The 20,844-nt window shown below is 36.1% G+C and overlaps 1 protein-coding gene across 28 annotated transcripts in view; it reads left to right on the forward strand.

Moving 5' to 3' along the window:
• The window catches only part of MLLT10 (MLLT10 histone lysine methyltransferase DOT1L cofactor), a 249,580-nt gene that overhangs the window by 200,646 nt on the left and 28,090 nt on the right, over window positions 1-20,844 (forward strand). For 16 of the 28 annotated variants that reach the window (XM_072749338.1, XM_072749339.1, XM_072749342.1 and 13 more), the window contains one exon: window positions 18,906-19,084. In XM_072749338.1, coding sequence (XP_072605439.1) covers window positions 18,906-19,084 — 179 coding nt within the window. Of the gene's footprint in view, window positions 1-1,132; window positions 1,181-18,905; window positions 19,085-20,844 lie in introns of all 28 variants that reach the window. The other 12 variants (XM_072749337.1, XM_072749356.1, XM_072749340.1 and 9 more) reach the window with 1 other exon arrangement.

The following is a 20,844-nucleotide window of genomic DNA, read 5'->3' on the forward strand; positions in this document are numbered from 1 at the left end:
TCTCATTTTTATATAATTTTGAAATAGTAGATTAAAAGCTAAGGAGCTTAGATCTATTTTCACCAGTAATATATTGCTAATTGATTTCTGTGTCCCATTTAGTATGCTTTTAAATTTTCTTTAATTATGGTACTTACAGTTTGTCACGATCATGCTCATGAAACAAATCATTTGATGGAGGAGGCAAAGTGATGTCAACCAATTATTCATAAATATCTGCTATAGGATTGAGGATAAGTATGAATGCTAATTGATTTTAGGGATGAATGTTCTTCAAGAATGGAATCCTACTCATGTTTGTCATAACAGTTTGTAGGAAACTAGATCTTTGTTCTTTACATGTGTCCCCTCTTCAGGGAAGCATTAAGAAGGTAGGGTCTAAGAACAGAGATGAGCAATAATCATAGGCATAATCACAGCCTATTAATCTTTTGAGATTCACCATACATAATGAGTTATTACTGATAGAAGTTGTTGCTGTGATCAGTGTGGAGATTGAGAACCATTGATCTAGATCATGCTAGATCTAATTTCTTTTTAATCACAATAGACTTGGTTTCTGTGCAGGAACTAATTTGACTAATAATATATAGCCTTGCTAAGTAGTATAATACATGTACAATAGATAAGACCGTAAGACTTTTTCCATTTCAAATCAGCCAAGCTATTTGTCTATTGGATCACTCTAAGTTTCTGGAAGATAGGCTTCAGAGACTTAAGTCATAAACACAGAAAGATATTAAGATTTGGATAGTGAATCAGCCACTGAGGAGAAAAAATAATTTTCAGTATACATGTTAACTACTACAAAGCAAAATGAATTTATGAGTGTCTCATTGAAACTGCAAGAGAGAAAGAACCTGAAAAGTGAAGGGATTAGTATAAATGGAAATGAATTTATGAGAATTACTTTTAAATTAATTAAATGCTAATGCCATTAGCAACCTATTTAGAATGTTGCCTTTTTTTATTTTAGTGAAAACAAATTTATGATTTTTATAGATTCCATAGTTTTTTGTTTGTTTTACTTTAACCCCCTATAATGTCTTAAATTTCTCAATTTATACCTGTCATAGTAGTTTTTAGAAACTGGTTATTAAAAATTCAAAATTAAAGTGTGTCTTTTCTTTAGACAGAGATGACAATTCTACACTAACAAAGCAGGAACTTAAATTCATAGGTATGTACCAAATTCAAACTTTAAGAGTAATAGTGTTAATCTTTTTTTTTTTTTTTAAGATTTTATTTATCCATTCATGAGAGACAGAGAGAGAGAGGCAGAGATATAGGCAGAGGGAGAAGCAGGCCCCATGCAGGGAGCCCAATGTGGGACTCGATCCTGGGACTCCAGGATCACGCCTTGGGCTTGGAAGGCAGGTGCCAAACCACTGAGCCACCCAGGGATCCCTGTAATAGTGTTAATCTTAATGTAGCATAGAAACCTTCCCATATAAAGCAGTAGTAGGGATCTTTCGTCCCAAAAATAATAACTGAAAGAAATTCTCCATAATTCTGGATGGTCTCCATAATTCTGGGACGAACTATTAATTATATTCTTTGATTGTTATACTTGTTTGGACTTGTTATATTTCCTAAGTAAGACACTGCAGGGTAGGTTTTAGGATTTCTAAAATTACTTGCCTGTCAAGGGTCTAGATGCCTAGGTGTTTGATGTTTAAGACCACTTTCTACATCTATGACCCTTCTCTCTTCATTAAGGAGAAGAAGACTCTGAAACCATACTCTATGATTTATAATAATTTTCTAGTTGAGTTTTCAAATACTTTTGGATCAGTTGAGAGTGTGTATATTCTGAATCCATTCATCTTAACCAGTTCATGTATGCATCTGCTGCACCCCTTTTCCTCCCCTAAAATCCTCAGTTTCACATCTTAATCAGATTAATGTTGCAGCCTATGAGGACATGCACGTGGAGCTTTTCCTTCTCAACAGTGTTTTAGCCTTTTCTCATTTGGAAAGTATAAAGTTCTTTCCGTATCTAAAATCACAGTCATTCACTTTGGGGAAATAGTTGTATTGCAAGTGCATCCTTCCAGGAACATAAAATCAAAAAAGGATAAATATGTATATAAATAATTTTAAGACATATAGTTATAACTTCCTTAATGATCTATAGTATAAAAAGAGTTCAGGGTCAGAGAAGCTTACTTTTAGCTGAGGGAGTATGCTGCCCAGAGACTATAACATTTTACCTGATGCTTAAAGAAATGAGTAAAATTGAGCAAATTGGAAATTGGGATCAGGGCTAGACTCAAAGTCCCTGGAATAAAAGTAGCACAATTTGTGACACATAGGTGTGTGAAGTGATGGGATATTGGTATTTGACATGAAATATATGAAAAATAATAGCCTTAGATACTAGCCAAAGGAGTTGGAAATAGTTGGTAGTTGGGAAATAGTTTGAATTGGGGAAAAAAATTAAACATATAGTTAGTAAGGTGCATCTGGCTCTAGCATATAAGATTATTGAAAGAAAAAAAAAAGATTATTGAAAGAGCTAGAGAACAGAAAACCTAGTTAGATTTTTGTTGTAATCTAGCCAAATGTATTGAAGGCCTGAATGAGGGTAATGGAAGTCAGACTAGTGGGACATATATTACCCAAGAAGAACTGGTAGTATTTGTCAATAAATTGAATGGCTATGGCTGGAGAGGATGGATATTCATTTGCCAACAAGCTGTTCAGGTAGAGATGTTTAGCGTGCAAATGAATAGATGATGTTAGGGTTTGGGCATGAAGGAGAATTGGAAATAAATCCATATAGGGGTTAAATAACAAACTGTGAGGTTGGTCATGGGTGAGCAAGGTTGGTGGAGAAGACAAAGAGGTTAGATCAGGTTTATTTTAAGATAGGAAAGTCTTAATAGGTGGAAAGGAGGACTCTGGAAAGATAAAAGGATAAGATGCAAAAAAAAAAATTTTTTTTCATGAACCAAAGAAATTGGACAGATGAGAGAGACAAGTAGAAAATTTTAACTTAAAGGAAGACAGAGGAAATAACTGTGGAAACATTCAGTATAAAATAAAAAATGAGTTTTTTTTAACGTCCCTATTTGGGGTTAATTAATGTTTAAATTAGTAGAAACTTTAGAAGTAGGTTTCCCCCCAAAAGAAATGATTACTTTCAGGTATACATTGATAACTTGAGTGTGTTTACAAAAGTGTTGTCCTGTTAGTGTACTTGAGAAAAATATTTGAATGATTATAAACTAGTGATAAATAATGATATCTAAATGTGTAAAGACTGTACTTCTCAAGTACTTTCTTTTGTAATCCTCAGTGTTTCCTGAGAAGTTATCTCCTCTCTTCCTGTATTCTTTATCAAGACTGTGTCTTTTATTCTGTCCTCTGCCTACTCCTAACTGAATCAGTCACCAAGTAGTACCTTCTAAATATTTTTTCTAATTAATTTGAAGTTTCCTAGACATGACTTTTTACATTTAATTTATTATTTTCAAAATTCCGATCTCTCACAGCTGTGGGTTGGCTCAGATCCTTATCATCTCTTGTACAGATTGTTGTATTAGTCTCCTTACAGTTTTGTCAGTATAGCTGGAGTTGATTAGGTGGGCTGACTCAAGCCAATATGGGAGAAGTGAAGAATGACAATCATTTGTGATGAAAACATTACTATCAAGAATGCCAAATGCTGCTTATCTTATTCTTCTTAAAGTAATCTTGGGAAAATGAGTTCTAATTGGGAGGTTACTTGGTTGGTGAACCTGACATCAGAATAAGGACAGTTAGTTAGATCATGTTTAAAGATTATCACCATCTCAATAATGTTCTTTTTTCTTTGTATAATGCAGTTGATTGCTTTATTAAGTAGCATTTCAGGATCTCTGGATATGTGTATGTGCATACTCCTGACAGCAGAAACAGTATTTTTATATAATAATAGCTAGGTATTTGGAATTATGCTTCTCAGACATTTTTGTCATTATGCTTGTAGTATTTGGAGCAACTAATATATTCATTCAAAAGGTGTGTATCAAAAACATATTCAGAGTTGTTTCTGGATGTGTCAAGATTTAGGAGACCAAGATTTTATTTTTTTAAAGATCTTATTTATTTATTTGACAGAACACAAGCAGGGGGAACAGCAGGCAGAGGGAGAGGGAGAAGTAGGCTCCCCACTGAGCAGGGAGCCCAATGCAGGGCTCGATCCCACAACCCTGAGGTCATAACCTGAGCCAAAGCAAGTGCTTAACCAACTGAGCCACCGAGGTGCCCCCCCATTTTTTTAAAGATTTTATTTATTTATTTGAAAGCAAGAGAGAGGGGGGAGCACACAGAGGGAGAGGGAGAAACAGACACCCCACTGAGCAGAAAAGCCCGATGTGGGGTTCCTTCCCAGAACTGTTGGATCATGACTTGAGCCAAAGGCAGATGTTTAACTGACTGAGCTACCCAGGTGCCCCAAGACCAAAAGTAATTAATTCATGTTGGCAGTGCTAGAAAATCTAATTTTCTACCCAAATCAGTCCTAAAGAAACTATGAAGAGAAAATAAACCAGTGCATTGAACATAAAAGACATGAGGGAAAATAATTTCAAACAAAATATCTAAGAGAAACAAGTAGAAATCTTAGGTATACAAAACTGTAATTGTCAAATTGAAAAATGCAATAGATAAATAACAATGGATACAGTGAGGAACAAAAATAATTAATGGGTTTTATATATATTTAAAATAAACACAATATGATACGGAGGATAAAAGTAAGACTTTAGATCAAAGGGACCCCAGAAAGGGAGAGAGAAAATGGACAGGAGGAAATAATCTGAAAAAATAAAATTCCTTAAAAAAAGATGAGACATCTTAGGTTAAAGTGGCCCATAGAGTGCCAAAGGAAAAAAAAAGTGTAGGAAAAAAATCCTTGTCTACACCTATTATAGGGGACGTTTTAAAATATCAGAGACAGGGAAAGAATTCTAAAACATGGACTATTATATTAAGATGAAATTCTTTTTGTAGAGAGATCTATAAGGACTATATAGAAGTAAGTTCAGTTCTAAGATATGAAAGGCTAGATTTAAATCATTTGAGATTTAACAGAGGTAATTATCATAGCAAAATTGGAAGTAATAGGAATATAACAATTAGAGTTGTATTTCTTATAGCATCTCCAGAATTCAATTATCAAATGATATTTAGGTAGCTTACGTAGCAACTTGGAAATATATCTGTGGTATATTTTCCCTGACACCAAATCCAGAACAACAAAGTATATATAATGCATAAAATAAAGGATTATCAATTTCTTATTATATTCTGTTTTCATGGTGCTCATGTTCTTACTTTTATTGGAAGAGTAAGAAATATAAATGAATAATTGCAGAATAAAACATTAGACAAATTATGGCTATTTAAAATAATAGATTTGAGAGTACTTTTTTTTTTTAAAGATTTTGCTTATTGGGGTGTCTGAGTGGCTCAGTGGTTGGGTGTCTGCCTTCGGCTCAGAGCATGATCCTGGGATCCAGGATCGGGTCCCACATCGGGCTCCTTGCAAGGAGCCTGCTTCTCCCTCTGCCTATATCTCTGCCTCTCTCTCCGTGTGTCTTTCATGAATAAATAAATAAAATCTTTTAAAAAATAAAAATTAAAAAAAAAAAGATTTTACTTATTAATTCATGAGAGAGACAGAGAGAGAGGCAGAAACATAGGGAGGGAGAAGCAGACTCCCTGTCAGGAGCCTGATGCAGAACTAGATCCCAGGACCCCGGGATCATGACCTGAGGCAAAAGCAGACGCTCAACCGCAGAGCCACTCAGGTGCCCAGGGAGTAGTTTTTTTCTTGTCTTCATTTTTAAAAATTGATTGTGGTCATTGCTTATGTGTTTTTATTTAAATCATAGAAAACTTTTATTTTTTTATTTATTTATTTATTTTTTTTTCATAGAAAACTTTTAATGAAGAATGGCAAATTGTTTTAATAGCTGCCACACCGAGTAAGAGTATGTTCTTCATGTTCATTGGCAATTTTTTTTCCTACTACACCTTCCTTTTAATTTCCTTAAGCCAAAGAAACAGGAAAAAAAAATCACTGTGTAATGTACTTCATGATATTTGTCATCTAGATCTAGGTATATGATTGATACTTTAGGTAAGTCTCCTTCTTAGTTGAAATACTTTCCTTCGTTAATCTGACTACCTGTATTTCTGACCACCTGCATTTCTATACTTCATCTGAGCTAAGCGTTTTTAGAGAAAAAAAAAAAAATCACACCATGTACACACTCATCATTATAGATTTGTGATACTAGCCTTAACTGACATATAAATTGCTTGGCAATATTAATGTACATCTCTAAGAAACTCTCTTTTGCCACGATTGTTTTTGTTTGTTTGTTTTAACTTTTACTGCCAGTGAAAATTTCATCTTTTCATCACCCAATTCTGCAAACCTACTTGATACACATCTGTCCTCTTTTCTTTTTCTCCAGTCCTGCTTGTAATCCAAGGCTAGTCTTGTGCTCTAGATCTCCGCCTTCTGTGCCCTCTCAGAGACCTTGTCATTTTAGTTGCTTTACCCTCTCACCATCACTTTTCTTTTCCCATCTACATGCTCTAGTGTTTTTCCTCTTGAAAAGGCAGGAAAGAACCCAAAGCTTCCTTTGATCCCACATTCCTATTCATGTACCTACCCCTCAAACTGTTCTACCTCCACTCCCTCATTTAAGATTTTTCTCTTTGTTTTTGGTGATATGTCTGAATGTGACTTTATTCTTCTTAAGACCTCTTTGCTTCCTGATTGAGTGAATTCATGTCTTTTATCAATTCGGGACTGTAGCCATTATATTTTAAAATCAATAGATCAATATTCTTCCTATTCAGTAATTTTTGTTAGCCATATTTGGACTTTCATTCTGTCCTTTATGTCCCTTAACCTTGCTTTTATAATTTCCATTTCCTAATCTCTCTGTGCTGTATCTGGATAGTTTCTTTTCATCTTTTTTTGGTCCCAAACTCATCATCTCTTTAGCTCTGTTAATTTATTGTTTAACTGCTTATTAATGAGTAAAGATTTTTAGTGAACATGTTTTTCCAAATTTTTGGAATTCTTTGTGGTCTGGTTTGTTTTTCTTTTTCTTCTCTTGTTTTTAAGAATGTGTAGCCCTTTTCTCATATCTAAAAATACTCTTATTTTGAAATAGTCCCAAACTTATGAGTATAGTATACAGAACTGTATCTGCACAAATCATTTGAGTCTAAGTTGCAGATATAGTGCCACATCAGCCATGAATACTTAAGTAATCTTTACAGATAAGGACATTTTCCTATTCACAGTACAATGATCAATAAAAGGAAAATAACATCACTATAGTTCTACCATCCACTCTTAAGATGCTGTTCAAATTTTGGCAGTTTCAGAATTTTATAGGATAGTTATTTTTGGATTTGGTTAATTTTTTTTTCATTATTAGTGTCATGTTATGTTTTTTTGGAGCAAGATACCACACACACGATCCATTGCATGTATCACATGGCACATAATCCAGCATTTCCAATGAAAAGGTTTTCTTTTCCCCTTTATAATTAGTATATATATTGTGTAATTAACTGTGAAACTATATAAATATCCCATTCCTCATCAGACTTTTCAGTTTGTCAGTATGGACTTACAGATTTGTGTAGGTTATGATCTATTTATTGTGATGCTCAGATTGTTCACAGAATAGCTAGTGGGAGCCGCTTTAAGCTGGCAGTGTGTCCTTTTGACATATCCTCATTATTTGAAGCCTTCCTTATTTTCTGGTATTACAAATATATTCGTTTTCTATTGCTGCCATAGCAAATTACCACAAAATTAGCATCTTAAAAGCACTCAAGTTTATTAGCACACAGTCAGGAGTCTGGGTTGGATTAGCTGGTTTCTCTGCTTAGTCTCACAAGGCTAGGATCAAGGTGTTGACTCCCTGGGCTCCTAGTATTAGGAGACTCTAGGATTAATTCACTTCCAAGCTCTTTTAGGTTGTTGGCAGAATTCAGTTTGTTCCTTGCAGTTGAAGGACTGAAGGTCATCATTTCCTTTCTGGCTGATGGCTGAGGGGTCTCCCTTAGCTCCTCAAGGCTTCTTCTTCTTCTTCCTTTTTTTTTTTTTTTTTTAAGATTTTATTTTATTTATTCAGAGAGACAGAGACAGTGAGGCAGAGACAGGCAGAGGGAGAAGCAGGCACCATTACAGAGAGCCTGATGCGGGACTCGATCCCCGGTCTCCAGGATCACGCCCTGGGCTGCAGGCGGCGCTAAACCGCTGCGCCACAGGGGCTGCCCATGGCTTCTATCCCATCCTTTCACATGTCCCTACATCTTAGGGCCAGCAGAGGTGAGTTGAATCCTCTGACTTCCCCTTCCAAGGTGAGATCTCACGTTTTCTCTTCTGTTAATCTCCCACTGACTCTTTTGCCTTTTGTCTTCTGTTTTTATGGGTTCATGTGATTACACTGGGCCTACCTATATAACCCCAGATTTTCCACCTATTTTAAGGTAATCTAATCAGTACCTTAATTCAGTCTGCCAAGTTTCTTCACAAGTAGTACTTTGATTAGTGTTTGAATAATTTGGGGAAGGGAAGTATGGGCTGGTGAGTGGTATCACTAGAATTCTGTCTACCTCAGCAAGATATGCCAGGTTCCTTTTTTTTTTATACAGACTGTTGTTTCTTTCTTACACTTTTAATTCCTCTGTGTAGGTTCTTAATCATTTAAAATATTCATCTCATAACCTTTATTTGCTCTATTTTCTAAGGTTTTTGGAGGACAGTAAAATAATAGTGTTTGTGTGTGCTAATTTGTGATTAAGGGGATTATTTTCTTCTGTGTTTCCTAACTTTGTACTGTGAACTCATTTTATAGCCTGGGTCGAGGATTTATCCCTTCAGAGAGGTTTTGTATTTGCTTCTATTGGATACTCAAGTGACACCTGGCCCCATCTTAATTTAAATTTTGGGTTTTACCAGACCAAGCACATAATGCAAATTCAGACCCAGCCCCTGTTTGAAGGAAAGATTGTGGCAATAAATTCTAAGGGCAGACTTTTCATCTTCTATCCAGAGCTCAAAGCTAATTGGACCGACTCCCTTGTCCTTTCCCTATGCTGTGAATATTTGTGTTTTGTAGGGTTTTGGTGGGGGAGTGGTGTTGCAGGTGCAAGGGCTGGTCTGTCTTTCCCCAGAAATATAGCTCTTGTAAAATCTAATCTTTTTTTTTTTTTAAGATTATTTATTTATTTATGAGAGACACAGAGAGAGAGAGGCAGAGACACAGGCAGAGGGAGAAGCAGGCTCCATGCAGGGAGCCCGATGTGGGACTCGATCCTGGGTCTCCAGATCACACCCTGGGCTGAAGGCGGAGCTAAACCACTGAGCCACCTTGGCTGCCCTGTAAAGTCTAATCTATATAAACAGGATCTTACCAGGCTTAATTTTTCATCCATTTGGAGGCCCACGGTATCCTCTTTTCCTTGTGGGCATTAAAGCCAAAGCTCCTAGGTCACTGACACAAGTTGGCTTCTTTAGGAGCAACCTATTAAAGCTTTTTCTTGTACTTTCCTTAGGATTTCCCTTACTGTCTTACGGGCTTAATTGTTCATTTTTAGGTCATTTTAAGTAGGGAGGTTTTGGGGTTGCCTGGATTACCTCATTGCCAGAAATAGAAATTCTCCCATTGATTTATTTTTTAAACCACTTTATGCTGGCTCTGCAATTACTGCTGTACTCAGGTCAGAAATAGTTTTCACATTGCCAAGTCTAGTGGATGTTCTTCAGTCATTATCCTAGATGATATGTTAGCATATTTGTTTTTGTTGAGACTTCCAGCTACTGGAACCTCCTTTCCTTTCCTTTCTCTCTCCCTTTCTGGTCCTATCCTGTCTTGTTCTTTCCCTTACCTGTTCTCTTCTAACACTATACTTAACTTGGCTGTCCTCTTGTTTTGACCATTTCTTACTAGTGTTCTTTTGGCTTCTCCTTTATCCTAGCTAGTTTGAAATTCTTTAAGGCTCAGTCTTGAGCCTTTACTTTTCTCACTCCAAAACTTTAACCAAATTTAAGAACTTAAAATCTTGTGTCCAAACTATTTCAATAGGTACTTAAATTATCTCTCTGATTTTGGTCTCCCATTGTCTTTCAGGGCATTGTTTACATTGTATCCAAGATGATCTCTTAAAAATACAGTTCTGATCATACCACTATCTTGGTTAAAATGCTTTAATGGCTTCCCGTTAGAATGAAACTGAAAAGTCCTTTATGACCTGCAAGGTTCTACATGAGCTGGCTCTTAGGGTCACTTCTAGTTTCATCTTAAGCATTTTATTTCTTTGCATATTATACTCCATTGGCTGTATCAGTTAGGGTTCATTATATTTAAGCCACAGAAGTGAACTCTCTCAAATTTAAGCAAAAAAGGAATTTATTGCATATGTACAGTTACTTTAGAAAATTAAAGGAAATACCCTATCCCAGACCTCCGAGAGGAGAGAAATAGGGTAGATTCAAGGGCTAGGTAAATAAGAATTAATAGAATCCTTGTATTACTGCCATTAGATTAACAGGTCTGACCATTTTCTGCCCTTGTGTGTATGCCTTCAAGATTTAAATTCCCAGGAGAGACCATTTCAGCTTGGGTTGCATATTTATCCCTGGGCTGAGAGCGGATGAAATGGGGGAGGGGTACTTTCTTGAGAGAAAATAGGATGTTATTTGGACACGAAATGGGAGAGAATTCTGGGCAGATAAAAACAAAAGAAATGGGTCTCTCTTCCTTTTAGTTTGTGTTACTTCTTCACAGAGGCCTACTCTACTTATTTTAATTAAGTACCCCTTATATTCTGTTACTGCATAGTCTGCTTTTTCATTATAGCATAGTATTTGTGTGATTATTTAATGTCTGACTTCTTCACTTTAAAAACCATAAATGGAAGGATGATACCTATTTTCTTGTTTGTAGTATCTTTGTCTAGTGTTTTATCTGGGTATATTGGGCACATAATATTTGTAGAATGTTGTAGAAAACAGAGTCAGCTATGCAATGTTTAATTGATTATGTCAAAATAACATTAAAAGTATTTTTAGAAATTTTAAAATGAAATAGGAAACATGTTAAGTATAAAAGGATTAAAAAATTTTAATATATAGGCAGCTGTATGAAGCTAAACAAAACCATGAACTTATATACCAAAAACTTTGAGGATACATAAGAATGTCAACAGTGTGTGTGGATGATTTTTTCCCTGTTTTCCCATCTATTTAAGATTTTTAATAATTAGTGTGTATTATTTTTATAGGTAAAATAAAAAAGAAACAATACAGAATTGTCCATATCTTTGTAAAAGTAGAGCAGCCTAAGAAATTGTTAATGCTTGCCTAACGAGATTTAGGAACACCTGTATTCCATCAGGATGGCCAAGAGTCTCAGGAGAGAAAGCTCTAACTTTCTCTAAATTTTATTTTACCCTCTTTGAGTAATCAATGTGTTGATCGTATAGAGACATATTCCACTACCTAGAAAGGGGAAGCCAGAATAATCCTGTTCTTCATCAGTCATCAGAGGGAAAGGAAATTAAGGCAACATTAATAATGGAATCTTTCTATTGCATATATTACTCTGTTTACTTTTTTCAACATTAATAGATGTTGTTCCTCCTTTATATTTTATAATATAGTTACTATTTATCAAAGGTTAATATGTAGTAGACAGTATACTAATAACATTAGATTATGCCTTACATATATTAGTCAATCTTGGCACCAGCCCTGTGAAATCATTGGTGCCGTCTTCCTTTTAAGTTGAAGTGTATTAGATTCAGAGAGGTTATTTGCATGAGGGAGCAGGATTTGGATCCTCTTAACTATTTTTATACCACATTAACCTCCAGAAGAGAATATTCAGTTTTAGGATGTAGATTAGGGATGACTTAACAAGTTTAGTCATTTACTAGGTTAAATATTCCTCAGGAATATCCCATTCATTTATTATGATTCACTGTTGAACAAACAACTTGATGTGGTACTGATTTGGCCTTCCAGGCAGTTTGAAACTGGGAAGCAGGAACTCTTGTTGGTGAACACTAATATTTATGTCATTGGTCACGTATATTGTGTATTGTTTTTATGTAATTGCCATGGCATACTAGTAAAAGCTTAGGTCTCAACCAAGTTTTCTTGGCCCTATCTACCTTATACTGCTTTTCCTAAGATCACCATTTGTCTTCATTTTTCCAAATGCAGTGGGCATTTTCTTTCTGTGTCTTTTAACTAGTCTTTAAGCATCATTTGATACAGTTGATATGCCCTTTCTTTAGATTCTTTTCTCAGCTTCGTTGATACCATATTCATGGTTTTTTTTTTTTTAACCTCACTGATCTCAATTTTCTTTGCAGATTCCTTTTCCACACTAACCATCCTTGAAAAGTTGGGGGTCTTCAGGACTTAGTCCTAGACTGACATTTTCTCTTTTACAAGCAAAAATGCACTCTTTCTGTTCCTTTTTTCACCACCTCAGTAAATGATGCTTCTAATCACTAGCCAGTTCATTCATAATACTTTTCTTTATCTACCAAATATAGCTTATCATTAAGTTGAGTGCATCTGACTTCTAGATGCACTTTGAGATTCATCTTTTTCTAAGCTTTTCCATAACACTACCACTTTAGTTCTGAGGGACATAATATTTTACCTAGACTGCAGAATAGCCTTCTAAATAACCTTTTTGTTTCCACTATTCCTCTTTTTCAGTTCATGTGCCACATAGCAGTTAAGGGGATGATCTTCTAGAAAACTGTCATGCTGTATTTGCCTTTGGTATCTTCCCATGGGTCTTAGTAGAATTTCTAAGCACCTCTACATGGTTTGCAAGGTCCTGTGTGATCTGTTCCTTTCCTTCTCTCCAGTTTGTTCTACTACTCTCTCCACTGTGCTTTACCCATATTACCTAATTTTTCTTTACTGTTTCATTGTCTTTTGAACAAGCTTTTCTGCTTTACTCTGTTCACTTAACACCTGCCTGTCTAGACTTTAGGTCTTCGTTTAAGTATCATTTTTTCAGACAGATATTTTCTTCTTCCTAACTTGTCACTCATGGTACTCTTTCTCTTCAGTCATAGCATTTGTCACAATATATGGTTACCTGTTTGTTTTAATGTTTGCTTCCCTAATGAACTTAAAAATTCTTGGAGAACAGAGATTTTGTCTATCTTGTTCCCCACTTTATTCCCTACTCCTAGCATAGTACCTGTCTTCTAGTAGACACAATAAATATTGGATGGATGGATGAATTAGTGCATCATTGCTACCTTTTATATCATTCTATATCTCTGTTTCTACCTTCTATCCTGAACAGATGATTTTCAGGTATTTTCCTAGAGTTTATGCATAAAACAACATATACCTTGTGGAAGATGGAAATAGAGTAAGTTAAATAGAAAGCAGTTACAGAACAACCTAAGGAGGATTATTTACCTTTTGAATAAAGTTCTGGAGGTCTTAGTAAATTTTTTTTTCATGCTGTAACAATCATACCCTGAGGTATGAGGGAGTTTAGGAGAGTCAGTGATTGTTATCTTCAAAAAAGATTTAGATATTTATACTGCCTTATCTTGATAGGAAAAGAAGATTTTATTTGTTCTACTTATAGTAGTAACCTGTATACCAGACAGTTTCAAAGTGTGATCACCACATTGAACATTTAGCTGTGCAGTTTCCTGTTTATGCTCTAATGCAATATAAAACAAGTTTAGAGATTGGAGATCCTCAGTCACCAGTTTTTTTGCTTTTCAGTGTTATACTTTTATGTATATTATTACATGTGGCAATGGTATTTTCTTTTTTTTTTCTTTTTTTTAATTTTTATTTATTTATGATAGTCACAGAGAGAGAGAGAGAGGCAGAGACACAGGCAGAGGGAGAAGCAGGCTCCATGCACCGGGAGCCCGATGTGGGACTCAATCCCGGGTCTCCAGGATCGCGCCCTGGGCCAAAGGCAGGCGCCAAACCGCTGCACCACCCAGGGATCCGCAATGGTATTTTCAGTTTTGAAAGAGTATTAGGGACATTAGAGAACCTGATAATTATAATACTGTACATTCCTGACTTAAAGATAAAACTTTAATTACAGCAGTAACTGAAGTAGCAATGGCTACCATTATGAAAACTTAGTGTGTATTAGGCACTGCTACATGGTTGTTCTCAATTAAAAGCCTTTAGGATAGCTCTTGCTCTTATAGAGAAGAACAATATGGAGGCTCAGAAAGTTTATGTAATTTGATTAAGATCACCTAGGTGGGAGAACCAGGATTTTTGTCTCAGTCCAAAAAAGTTGTGTTGTTTTTCCTTTTTTTCCAGCATAGTGTCTCCAGCTAACTTTTAGTTTTAAGAGTTAGAGATTCCATATATGTTCTCCACCATTAAAAACTTATTAGATTATGGGACGCCTGGGTGGCTCAGGGGTTGAGCATCTGCCTTCAGCTCAGGGCGTGATCCCAGGGTCCTGGGATCAAGTCCCTCATGGGACTTCTTGCAAGGAGCCTGCTTCTCCTTCTGCCTGTGTCTCTGCCTCTCTCTGTGTGTCTCTTATGAATAAGTAAATAAAATCTTAAAAATTAAAAAAAAGGAAAAACTTAGATTATTAGCTGTCTACTTTTTAAGGCACTTTTGCTGCAGAAGCTGAGTTTTAGTGCTTTTCTCTGGAACTCCTCTCTCTGTCTCTTCCTCTGAACTTAAGTTGTCCTTCATGTCACGTGTCCTTATGGTACCAGTATTTCCCTCCAATATCATAGTAGCTTATGAATACATATTAGCTCTGCTGTGAGACTATTAGTTCTTTGAAGGCAGAACTCGTTTCTCTTCTTCGTTATCTTCAGTGCCTTTTTTATAATAAGAACCTCAATAAATATTTATTGAATGAACTATGAGGTAATGAACTTTTAAAAAAATGAATTTTTCTCAGGAGTATGTCTGTCCCTTGGAATATAAGGTTTATAAATACTTGTTTCATTTACATGCTGTCTCTTTTCTGTCCTTCATAGCCAAAATTCTTAAAAGAGTTCATCTTGCCAAGATTCATTCTCTCATTTAGTGACTCCCCTTTTATGGACTGACCTTAAATATCAATGGAATTATTTGATCTGTTTCTTTGAAATTTTCTAAGTGATTTTTTTTTGAGATTCTCTTTTCTTATTTTGTTCTTTGTGATGTTTGTCTTTAAGTGGTAACATTCTGTAGGATTCTGTCTTTGGGCTTCTTGATCATGCTGAAAACTTTCCCTGGTTGATCTCATTTTACCGTTCCTTGGCTTTGACCAGCTTCCACATTAGGAATTGTAAATCACATATTTATAGGGACCAGATAGGTAACATAAATGAGTGACGAGGTGAAAAATAAGGAATGACAGGACTGGGCATCCCCGGTGGCGCAGCGGTTTGGCGCCGCCTGCAGCCCGGGGTGTGATCCTGGAGACCTGGGATCGAGTCCTGCGTCGGGCTTCCTGCATGGAGCCTGCTTCTCCCTCTGCCTCTCTCTCTCTCTCTCTCTGTGTGTCTATGAATGAATGAATAAATAAATAAATAAATAAATAAATCTTTAAAAAAAATGACAGGACTCTGGTGGATTTAAGAATCTATGTCCTAGCCAAAGCTCCAGCAGATTATTGCTGTTTCAGAATATAGAACCCAATATTGACAAGAAATTAGAATTCACTTTTAAATGTGAAGTTTGAGGGCACCTGGGTGGCTCAGGGTCTCATGACCCTTGATATCAAGCCCTTCATTGGGCTCTGCACTCAGTGTGCTCAGCAGGGAATCTGCTTGAGATTCTCTCTCTCTCCCTCCCTCCCCCTCCCTCCACCCCCTTCTCCCCCTCCCCCCCACTCCTCTCCCTCTCCACCAGCTCAGGCATATGATCTCTCTCATATAAATAAATCTTTAAGGAATATTTCTAAATTAGTTTTTTTAAGTGAAGTTTCAATGTTTCTAAATATGAATAAATTTAAGATTTCAACACAGGATAGGCCAACAAAAAGCCTTCTTGAGTTTTCATGAGTTTCTGCTAACTTTATTATTCTTCTGACTCCTGGATTTATATCTCCACACCTGATTTTTCTGAGCTTCAGGCTGATCCTGTTCTGTTCTAGACTATATAGAAGTTCTAGACTATATAGGAGTTCTGTGTTCCACTGGCATCTCAAAGACCATGATGATTAACCTGAACTTCAAACTTGTGTTAGGAATTGATTTCAGTAGCTATGAGTATGAATCCTGATTCTACCATCTATTGGGCCACTAAGCAAATTATTTCTTTAAACTTCTGTTTGCTCTTGTGAAGTAAACAGTAATGTTTACTTCATTGGCCTATTATGCTAGCATGGTGACCTACATATAGTAATCAAATACTGGATGCTCCCAGTTGCTATTCCTGCTTCAGTGACTGGTATATCACCCCTCCAATGCCCACTTAACTGATACTTAACAGTCATCCTTGACTCCTTTTTATTTATTCTTCAGGTCCTATTAGGCACCAGTCCTATGAACTTTGCTTTTAGGTTATCTCTTGACTACTATTACTTTAGCTTAATCTCTGTTTTTGCTCTTCAGTATTATTATAGCAACCCTTCAACAGCTTTCTTAGTCTCTAATAAATCTCCTCCCCAATCTAGTCCTAGCGTTGTGCCAATGATTGATGTCTTGCTTAAACATCAGTCTGATCGCACCAAGCTTCTGTTTACAATCCTGTTCAGTGGCTTCCTGTTGTGTAAATTTTTAATGTTTTGGCTTTTAATGTTCTTGATCTAATTCCTGCTTATTTATTAGCCTCATTTCATGCATAAGCTGTGGATAGTACTTATATGTTCTTATGTTTCTTCCTCAAACCATCCTTCACCTCAGTTCTACAGCTCCTTTAGAAGTAGCTCTAAAGGCATCCTCTTCTTCCGGTAAGTTTTTTGACCCTCATCCTCTTACCCCAGGTCTGGGTTAGATACCCCTTTTTATGTGCTCAGAGCCCCTGAGGATGTCTCTATCATAGCACTCTTCACAGTCTTTTGTAATAGTCTCTTTTTTCTACTAAGCTTCTTGAAGGTGGAGACCACATATCTTGAGTGGCTTTGTATCTCCAGGGCTTAGAATAATGTCTGGCAAACAGTGAGCGCTCAGATGTTTGTGCGATGGATGCATTTGTTGAGTGAATAAATTATCTTTTTTTCTTCTGGAGAAATTGTAGATATAAAAAGGATCTTAGGACCCTTAATTATGGTTGTAAGGCCTTTTAAAATGTCCCAATTCCTTTATTTCCCATGTTTGAAGATTATGGGTACTTTTATTTATTATGAATCAATAACATTTATGTTGTTTAGAACAAAGTAAATCATACTATTAATATAAATAATTACTGTTGCCTTCAAGGGCTGTAGTTTCTCAGATTGATTGATTTTTATTGCAACCCACTTAGGTTCATTTTTCTTGCTTTCCTCTTGTTATAGTGTCTAGTTCTTAGGATCTTACTGTTTCCTACCCTCCCAGGAGCCTTGGTTTATATCAAGATTTCTCAGCTTCCACGTTCTTGGCACTATGAGCCAGATAATTCTTAGTTGTGAGGAGCTGTCATGTGCATTTTAAGATGTTTAGCATCATCCCAGGCCTTTGTTACTGTATGTCCATAGTGCCTCTTAGTTTTGACAACTAAAAATGTCTTCAGACATTGTCACACGTCTTTGTGGAGCAAAATCATCCCTGATTGAGAACCCTACTGGTTTACAGATATTCCCATCTCTCACTTTTATCCTTAAGGAGCCTATTCTCTGTCAAGCATATAAGCATGATCTCCCATCTTTACAAAAAACAAACAACTTTTTTTTTTTTTTGGTAATTCCTCTTTCATCTTAACTTTTGCTCATCATCTCTCGCCTTCTTCTTCCCATCTACTTTTTTCCCATAAGTGAAAGTGAATTATTTCACTTATTTCTCCCTTTCTTTCTGGCTTTTAATTCCATGGTACCTCTGAAAATGCTTTCAAGCCTTCCATCCTCTTTTCCTGTGTTCCTGGAAGTGAATATTACCATCACCTAGTAGTTCACGTTGTTCTTAATCTCTTAATCCTCTGTCCCCCTACATCCCTGCTCCTCCTCATCCACCCCATTCAGTCATAAAATCTGTTTATTCCACCTCCTGAATATCTCTAGAATCCACTTGTTAGTCTTTGGATCTCAAGTCTAGTTCAGTTCCATTTTATTTTCTATATTATAACTTGGATGACTTTTCTAAAATAGTCTCTTCCCATGTCAGACCTTTTTTTTTTTTTTTTTTAAGATTTTATTTACTTATTCATGAGAGACACAGAAAGAGAGAGGCAGAGACACAGGCAGAGGGAGTAGCAGGCTCCATGCAGGGAGCCCAACGCAGGACTTGATCCCAGGCCTCCAGGATCACGCCCTGGGTTGAAGGCAGGCACTAAACTGCTGAGCCACTGGGGTTGCCCCAGACCTTCTTAATCATGAGTTCTGGGGCTCTAGTATCTGCATTTTGAAAAGCCATAGTAGGTGATTTTTATGCAACTCTATAATTGCTTCATTTTCCTATTTAGAAATATTTCTTTGCTTTTAGGAATTCCTAAAACTCTTACTGTTGTTTTTATATGGCACTTTCTGATGTGATTGCAGGCTTTTAGCAAAGCCATTTTTGTTAACAAAAAATGTTTTAAATTCTTTTAAACAAGTGTTTAGTGACAAGTCAGTATTTAGTCATCTAATTATTGATACACCACCCATAAAATTTATCACTGAGGGGAGGGATCAGGAGGAAATGTGGGCATTCTAACTTAATGATTAATAATATGTGTCTATAACAAATGTGACGGCTAAGTTATAAAATATTTTAAAAATTTTTTCTTGCAGGTATTTATAACAGCAATGATGTAGCAGTATCATTTCCAAATGTGGTATCTGGCTCAGGATCTAGCACTCCTGTCTCCAGTTCTCATTTACCTCAGCAGTCTTCTGGGCATTTGCAACAAGTGGGAGCACTCTCCCCATCAGCAGCATCATCTGCAACCCCTGCTGTTGCTACAACTCAGGTAATCATTACAGTGCTATGAAGTAACCTGTAGATGGCTTTGTCGTTTTTGAAAGTGAGTTTGATTGGAGAAGAAAGAAACCTTGTATAGAAACCTTCCTATATAAATTCCTATAGGAATTGTTTTGACACGTTAGTGGAAATAATAGACATTTTTATGTGATATTCATGAGAAAGGACAAAAGAATACATTGTCATTAACTGATTCTTTTCAGTTTCTGAGTTTCTAATTTTTCCTGATGATGTAAACTAATAATTTGGTGGGAACTTTTATTCTTTCTTAACCAACAGAGCCACCTAGGTGCCCCTACTTTTATTTTATTGTTTTATTCTTTCAAAAAGTAGGACTTAGTTGGGTGACTGGCTGGCCCAGTTCGTAGGGTTGTGGGTTCAAGCTCCAAGTTGGGTGATGTAGAGATTACTTTAAAATCTTTAAAAATAAAATAAAGAGTAGTGGGACTTAGAAGGTGTGAACTAATTTTGGGCTTCTTTAGTTTTAAACATTCTTTTTATAATTTAAAAAAATCACAGAAGTGCTATATGATTATCTGCTGTCTAAATTTTCAAAAACCAGTGTAAGAATGGGATAAAGAGTGGGATTGATCCCTACAAATACTGTATTGTTTTCCTTCTAGTGGAAGAGAAAGAATGTACATAAATACTGTAAATAAGTGACTGTGTTGGTGATTGTGCATTTATCCCTTTACTTTTAGATCTGTAAGGTTACTAGTTTTCAGGAATCCTTTAAAAACAAAGCAAGAAAATCATATCTTGCTTTTTAAATCAGAAAAATCATAATTTTGCATTATACAAATAAGGCAGTAAGTAGGCAAAGCTGCGTGTGCCCACGCACACACACTTTACCAAAGGTAATACATTAAAATTCCTAAAGTATATTTTTTATCTGTTTAGAATTCTTTATAATTTTACCCAAACCTCTAGTAATAAGTCTCTTAGTGTTTAGAGAAATTTTTAAAGATTTTATTTATTTATTTATTTATTTATTTATTTATTTATTTATTTATTTGAGACAGAGAGAGAGCAAGGGAGTGTGCAAGCAGGGAGAGGAAGAGGGACAGACAAACTCTATGTTGAGCACAGTCAGTCTCAAGGCTTGATCTCACGACCCACAAGATGATGCCCTGAGCCAAGATCCAGAGTTGGATGCTTAATTGAGTGAGCCACTTCAGATGCCCCAGGAGAAATTTATAATGGAGACAAATTTCTTTTCTTTTTTTTTTTTTAAAGATTTATTTATTTATTTATGATAGACATAGAAGAGAGAGAGAGAGGCAGAGACACAGGAGGAGGGAGAAACAGGCTCCACGCCAGGAGCCCGATGCGGGACTCGATCCCGGGACTCCAGGATCGCGCCCTGGGCCAAAGGCAGGCACTAAACCGCTGACCCACCCAGGGATCCCCTGGAGACAAATTTCTAATTACAGTTAGTTAAGTAGGTTGTTGGTAGGTTGCTGTAAATTTATGCTTTATGTGTGTGTTCATAATTTCCAATGTACAGGCCTTTAGAATATGTACATGCTTTTTAGTATTTTCTGTAAGCTGTACATCAAAGTGCAGTATTAGTTATTTTTAAAGTATGTAATGGTGCAATGCAAATAGTCACCATTATAATTAGGTCAGGTATTAGAATAAACAACAGTTCGGCACAGAAAACCAGTGGCGTGATTAGTGGTATCATGTTTGAAAATGAAAGTTAACTATGTGGTGAACCTCTCACCTGAATAAGGGGAGTTTGACTAA

Source organism: Vulpes vulpes, chromosome 2 (genome assembly GCF_048418805.1).
Source record: "Vulpes vulpes isolate BD-2025 chromosome 2, VulVul3, whole genome shotgun sequence".
In the NCBI taxonomy this organism is placed as follows: domain Eukaryota; kingdom Metazoa; phylum Chordata; class Mammalia; order Carnivora; family Canidae; genus Vulpes; species Vulpes vulpes.